General features: G+C 33.4%; 1 protein-coding gene and 1 long non-coding RNA gene across 2 annotated transcripts; one reads left to right on the plus strand and one right to left on the minus strand.

Annotated features, from left to right (window-relative positions):
* Nucleotides 1-65: 65 nt before the first annotated feature.
* LOC124456519 (dihydrolipoyllysine-residue acetyltransferase component of pyruvate dehydrogenase complex, mitochondrial-like) lies at nucleotides 66-3,008 on the minus strand (the record flags this gene model as incomplete). The annotated part of the gene is given in 9 exon segments (XM_047006943.1): nucleotides 66-146; nucleotides 260-341; nucleotides 517-553; nucleotides 556-653; nucleotides 1,431-1,516; nucleotides 1,744-1,784; nucleotides 2,412-2,586; nucleotides 2,670-2,756; nucleotides 2,955-3,008. Coding segments are annotated over 9 exon segments (741 nt in total), but the record flags the coding sequence as incomplete, so codon positions are not given.
* A 928-nt stretch (nucleotides 3,009-3,936) lies between these two features.
* LOC124456520 lies at nucleotides 3,937-4,344 on the plus strand. The gene is made up of 3 exons (XR_006952325.1): nucleotides 3,937-3,972; nucleotides 4,098-4,137; nucleotides 4,237-4,344. It is a non-coding gene; the product is annotated as an uncharacterized LOC124456520 (long non-coding RNA).
* The last annotated feature ends 3,126 nt before the right edge of the window (nucleotides 4,345-7,470 follow it).

A 7,470-nucleotide genomic window follows, 5' to 3' on the forward strand; every position in this document is an offset into this window, starting at 1 on the left:
TATACATCCGTTCATGTCCTTCAACATGAGTTCAGAGACATAAAACATTGAATAAGAAATCACACCTGGAATTCGTGTGGCTGTAACTTGTTTTCTTTAGCTCTCTTCGCAAGTGAAACAACATCTGAATTTATCTTTCCTAGTCCCTATAAAAATACTTTGTCTTCAGACGTAACACAACAGAGTAAAAAATCACATCAAATTGAAATGTTTTATTGCACAGACAAAAAATATAATGAAAGTTAACATATTTACAAACCTTTTTATCTGCATTGAAAACTATAGGCGTAATCAAACCAGAATCTGTGCTTACAGCAACACTGATGTCAACATTGTGATTTCTGTAAATCATACAAAACTCCTTAGTAAGTTAGAAATTTCAGCAACAATGCCTCACTATACGTCTACTTGATGAATAACAAATATTCATAAAAATGAAGAAGATTTCTATTTCAACAAGCAATGTAAATTCAAACATCACACTGAATAAATTCAAGAAAGTAGCATTTTACTTACTGTCTGATAAACTCGTTCATCCAATAGGAATTTGCTTCGGAATTTGTTTACACGATAAGGCTGATGCCTTTATGATGAAATCATTCACAGACAACCTATACTCAGACTTTACTAACTCATTCAACTCTTTACGAAGTCTAAATAAATAAAAATGTAAACAAATCTTTAGTAACACTATGACATTAAATAACCAACCAAACCCTTACAAATTGACACACCAGAAACCCTCACATGGTTGTATATAATTAAGTATAAAGTTTTAGTTATTATTGACCAACAGAGGTCGGTTGCACGAAGCCTGGATAGCGTTATCCACTGGAGCAAATTTTTCTGAACGTTCATAAATCTCATCAAGAAAAATATACGATTTGAACTGTGCAATCGCTGAAATAAAATATTGTTTTGAAGATTACAAAATTTCTTTGTTCTGAGAAAATATAAACATCTTTTTACAAGTTTGAAATTTTTGCTATCCATGGATAGCTTATCCAGGCTTCGTGCAACTGCTCCAGAGATTTTGCTCATATTGGAGCATTGCTATAATTTTCAGAAAGTCACAACACAACATCTCAGACACAAAGTTTTGCGTATTTGCCAAAACTCAGAGCAGGAATTCAAATCAACTTATGACTATCGAATGATGGTCTTTGTTTAATTTAGCAAAAATCAAGCCGTTCAGGGGGAGTTTCTGGTCATACTGAATAAGTGTGAGTGAGTTTTTAGACAAGGGTGAAACGACAAAATCTTATCTATGGTGCAAACTCCCCAACAATGTCTCCACACACAAATCTATGCACAAAGTTGCAAACACAACTATGGTTCACCTACATAGAGTCTGTCCAAGCCAAAATTACAGTCTATTCCATTTAGTAAATTTATTTACTCATTCCATTTACTTAGTAAATCATACTTACTCAATAATGTTATCCATGCGTATATCCACAGATAAATAGTAATGTGGTATAGTTTGTTTTGATTCTAGTAATCTTTTAGCAATCACCTACAAAATAAAAAAAATGTGTTGATCCAAAATCCATTTCTTAGATGATGGACCTTGCCCCAATTATCAACTGAATTGTGATTTTTAAAACCAAATATACCTCACTAAATAACAAGTTTCAAGAATCTTGAGCCCAAAGATAAAACTTTTTAAATTGTGGCATCTATTTTCAAAATTTGCCCAGTCATTAATCCACAACATCTAAACAGTCTGTTTATGTACATTACCTTTCTAACATTTGATAAAGGAATGTCAGTAAATTCTTCTTCTGAAAAATAAAAACATGCATATTTGCATAAATTACCTTTATTCTTCAAATACAAATATTACAAATTTATGTTCATTATTCAAGACAACATGAAATTTTCAGACTAACAAGTTCATTTTAAGACAGTGAATCACACTGGATAAAAAACAACATGAGTTTTCAACTTGAAATTTTCAGTTACAGGTTTAATTGAAATTTAAAATGCCCTCCCTGTTAATCAAAATTAGCAAAGCCTAATTCCTGTTATGTTGATCATTTTTGCCATAGTAATTGAGAGATTGTTGTGGAATGCTTTGAATGCTAGTTCCCACATCATTAGCAACAATCCTCCCATCAGGACCAGTTCGGACAAAGACTAAAAAACATGAATTAAAATGATTTAAACATAGACAAAATGACAGCCATCTAACTGCTAGAAGAGAAATTTATTTGATCAATATTCCAAATCTGTAACAAATGAATTTTTAATGTTGAAATATTTAATGTTATACATATGTATGATTAAAACCAAGTCAATATTACAAATATGTTTTGACAAGTAAAACAGTACATCTATTTCATGGTTCAATATCAACTTTTCCGGTATTTTCCAATTAAGAAGCTGATGGTGAATACATGACAAGAAACCTTTTAGAATTAGCTTACGGTAAATCAACACCTTTCTCTTTTGCAAGTTTCCGAGCAAGCGGACTTTGCACTCCCAGTTGTGAAGATGACACAGCTGGCGGTGAGTCAGGAGTTGTGGTGCTGGCCACAGGAGCTGGAGTAACAGATGGGGTGGTTCAACTGGACTATCTGATGTCTTTGAGATGAAAAATAGAAAGTGAACAGAAATATTTGATATGAGGGTCATAGAATACCTAAGTACCTGAATACTATGAGTACCTGAGATTGAGGTGTCCCACTGTCATCATCTGTAAAGTCTTTAAATGCAGCAACATCTTCCTCATTTTCAACAATAATACAAACCAACTAAAAGTTGATAAATGAAGTATTAGTAAAATAATATGAAATAAATAATAACTTAACTTGTTATCATAATAAGAGAACAAAAGAATTTATAGTTTTTTATTTGGTGCAGGTAGTACTACTCTTCATTAAAAAGTTATCAATCTAACCATTAAAAAACAACAAAACAAAGCTACCTTTCAACAGGAAGGTCTTTTGAACCAGCAGGAGCAACAATTTTGCAGAGTAGCCTTCATCAGGTGTTTCAAAATCCATTGTAGCTTTTATCTGTTTCAATTTGTGTAAGGACATCCCCTTCTTCTAACTTTTCACCTTCTTCTTTTAGCAACTAGCCACTATTGAGTCATCTTTCAGTAATGTGAAAACTGATTGATAAATGTGTGATGTCCACGATACGAAACTAATTGTCACTCAGCTTATCCTATAAAAATATCTTTAAAAGGTTTTAATAATCATAATGATTAATAATAATAATAATAATATAGAACAAAACTGAATGCAAACATTAGACTTCAAGCCACAAAGCAGCTACAGCCCAGCTGCAAGAGACCAGAAGCGCAAAACAAAGAACAGGTATCATTAAATATTATTGTTATATCAATGCAATCATCAGACGGGTACCGTGCATAATCTTGACAGGGAAGTAAATGAAAGTCTCTCATTCCAAATAAATATTATATAAATGTATGCATTTTGCATGATACATATCGTAAATTTGATTAAATTTCGATAACGCAAAGGTGGAAGTTTATGTACAATTATTTACCCGCCATAATAATGGTCATATAATCATTAAACTTGAGTCAATTACGAAGATAAAAGTTGCAAATTGTATTTGAAGCTGTCTTATTGTTGCAAATCAAAATCAACAGACAGGTAAGTTGAGATCATGTATTTGCATTGCATGGTTACAAATCTTATGATTTTAGACTTAGTTTGTACACTGGACAGACAATGATAACAGCATATTACGTTTGTTGAATTCCATTTTAAATTTTGATGTATAGATATGTATTTAGGGACATTGTTCCAGCTGGATCTTTGGCCATGGCCTTTCAATGCAAGTTTACCTTCAAAAGTAAACTTGTCCATCCAACTAGCTCAATGTAAATAGTTTGAATTTTTTCAGACAACAGATGCTTCAAATATCAGGAAAATATCTTATAGTATTTTAGCTTTTGCAACCTTTATGTGCGTTGTCTGGACATATAAAAAATTGGTGAGTTGAAATGAGTGTGAAGGTCTTGGTCGGCTGTCGTTCCATTCACTGTTGATCATAAATATTTTGTTCAACCTATTGTCTTGGTGTTGAAATCAAATCAGTAACTTTTCATTTGTTTACAGCGGTTTCAAAATATCATCTTCACTAAGTTAATGAGTGATGGTAAGTAATTACAGCATGTGTTTGGCATTATCATTTGTTTTTAGTACGTATAAAAGAATGAATGTAAAAATCAAAGAAATTTTTTTAATATTTTAACAGCCCTCAAAAACTCAAAGTCACGGTCAATCACAGGAGATGATACTAACTTGACAAGGAGTTCCCGAGATACAACTAACATTTTTACATACAAAGAACCGGAAGTCGCAGGTCAGGGTACTTTCGATGAGATGAACGCTATAAATTACACATGTCTAGTCAAGGAGTTGTGTGTAAAATATACGTCACTTTGGAGGAGTTTATAGGAAGATAAAAATCCACCAGAATTTGATCCCGACGGAATGTGGTACCTCTGCCTTGATCCTGAAGTTAAACTGAAGAGAGGATCTTGCATTGTCTACTCCATCGGGTTAGATGCAGTTGTAGCTATGTACAGAAGTCATCATAAATCCAAAAAATATGCTAAATTTTTAATGTTCAGTCTGCATAGAGGAATTTTTGGAAATAAATTCCATTTCTTACTTGAATGCACTTTGGAGACCATCGTGCTGTATGTTACACGAATTCATAATATCCATGTTCGCTTTGCCAAACAAAGATTTGCATGCATAAATACATTTTCTACACTGTAGTTTTTTAAACATAACTGACCATTATAGCAAAGTCAGCCTTCCTGTTTTAGTCATGCTATAAAAATTTCAGAGCATTAACATTATTAATTTCTTTAAAAATATATATTGTTTTTCCAGTGCGGAACCTAGAAAAAGTTGCAGCAGGATCAATTGCCAGTACATAAAATTATCAATAAGCATTTGACTTGGTACTATATAATTCGTAAAAGTCTGAAAACTTAACTAGGCAAGTAATAACTTTCTTTGGTATTAGCATTAAGTACCACAATTAGCATTTCTCAATCCTGGTTGGAACAAAATAACAATATACATAAAATTTCTCTAACATTGCTACATAATGTCAGAGCGATTTCTGTGTTACTATATCACTGCATTAACTAATGAAATTTATGATCTTTCTCAAAATGTGCCAACGAATGGTCCTTTGATGATAGTATTGCAAACTATGGATGCCAGGTGTTTTCTTTTGATCCATCCATGCAGCAAAAAGACCATTTTCATTCGCCATACGTACAGTTTTTTCGACTTGGCTTGGCACATGTTGATTCCGAAGGAAAACCCAGAGAATTTGGAAAACTTGCATGGAAAACAAGAACATTGAAGAGCATCATCAAGGATCTTCGTCATGAGAAAGTATTAAATTTTATTTTTGTTTCCTATGTAGATTTCATCAAAGGCAGCCACATGCATGGCTGTCAAACAAATTAAGAATGTCGATAAATTGACGTAAATGAAGAAATGATTTATAGTACTACTTGCACAACAATTACATTATTTTGTAATTTGCCTCAACTTGGATAACGACAGTAAATTTTATATTGCTCATTCCCCTCTCATTCCCCTCACCCAAACTCAGAAAATGTAATAACATTTATGAAAATTAGGCCTAAGTCCTCCAAATTTACAAAGCCCATTGAATGTTAAAGAATGAGCATGAAGCATCTCTACTATAAATTTGTTGTGATTTCTACAGCATTGGAAAGTGTGAGGATAAATTGTTTTCAGTTTGAGGATAATTTTATAATCACCCACCTTACGTAGATTGCCTAGATGATGTTATTTTTGCAATTTTATTAACAAGGCGTAATATGTTTTCTTAATTCCTTATAAATTATTGAAACAGAGACTTTGTCGTGGTGACAAACTTAAAGATGGATTTTAAAATAGCAAATACCATGGTGAATGGTGATAATAATGTATTAGTTCTTAAGAACTGTTTTAACCAGAACCAACCTTAAATCAAAGGAACCGTTATTTACAGCTAGAAAGAGACACTATGCATTTCGGCAGACTACTCGTGGTGTCGTGATACTGTTTCTCAAACAAGCTACCATAGCATGGTTCCTGAATGTGTTGGGTTAGTGTTCTGGTTAAAACAGTTCTTTTAAGAACTATTGAATTATCAAACATATTACTATTGAAAATCCATCTTATCAAATGTTACTACAGTGTATAATCGATATGCTTATTTACAATATTTGCGATTGTTTTCACAAATTAAATGGGCTTTTGCGGTTGAATTTCGTACTAAAACCTCATAGTATTCCATTCTTAAAATTCAAACAATGTTTTATAGAATTTGATCGACGTTTTAAAGATGGACATAGAGTGCGATGAATGGCAATGTCTACCACAAATGTTGTTTGAAGGAACCTTAAAAAAATACGTTAAACAATTCAATGTAGAATTTCATGTTGTGTGATACTGCGTCTGGCATTCGTCGTTATGGTATAGTCAAGTGGCGACAGACAAGGGTTCAAAATTGCCCATGCACAAAAACATGTTCTGTTGGCAATGTTATGAAATAACGTATATAAATACAAATCTTATTAATCTTCCATTAAGATAAATGCCACTTGCTTATGTACATGAATATTTCCCTGTCATTTAATAATTTTATTTAGAGAATAATATAATGGTTACAATGCTTTTACGCATTTCTTGCAACTATGCTATTATCGGGGGCGTGGGTGGTTGCACGAAATCTGGATGTAGCGTGAGCCAACGAGTTTCCAAACTGTATGCGATTCATCGATATTTGTTTTGGCCATATCTTTAGGCTCCGTGTTGTTAATGGATTGTTTTTATTGTGGACTCGTCCTCGCTACAGCTTTATCGTCGTCAACATGAATGGAATCATGTTTTGTTTTGATCAACGAGTCCTCATCAAAACTCTCGAACGTACGCTGGGTGAACTACGTTCAATTTCATCAATGCTGTCTTCAACCTGCGCGTCGTTGTTTCTCCTCTGTCAAGCGATTTTTGTTTCACTGTTTCACTGTTTCATTATTCAACTCCACCAACTCTCCAAGTTCCGGTCATGAAACGACCAACTGAATGTACTAGTACCAATTATGGAGTAATTACCTCACTCAGTGACAAATTTTCAGATAAATCATCTGCGCATGCGCAGTTGACTTTACCAGCTGCTTTAAGTTCATGGTCATGTAGCGCGATAACTGCGCTTTACGCACGTACGTTATGAAGTAAATAGCATGCTCAGTAGCAATTTAATGAGAAAATCTGCGCATGCGGCATGCGCAGTCCATCGACTAATTGCTCATAGTCATGGCAACGACAAACTATATTGTTTTCGCATTTTGTCGCAATTAACTCAGTTAGTCGCGAATTATCATTGAAATCATTTGGGCATGCGCAGTAACAATAATCAATTATGCAAAACTTTCGTAAGCCTTTGAATTTG

This window comes from Xenia sp. Carnegie-2017, unplaced genomic scaffold, assembly GCF_021976095.1.
Source record: "Xenia sp. Carnegie-2017 unplaced genomic scaffold, XeniaSp_v1 HiC_scaffold_50, whole genome shotgun sequence".
Lineage (NCBI taxonomy): Eukaryota > Metazoa > Cnidaria > Anthozoa > Malacalcyonacea > Xeniidae > Xenia > Xenia sp. Carnegie-2017.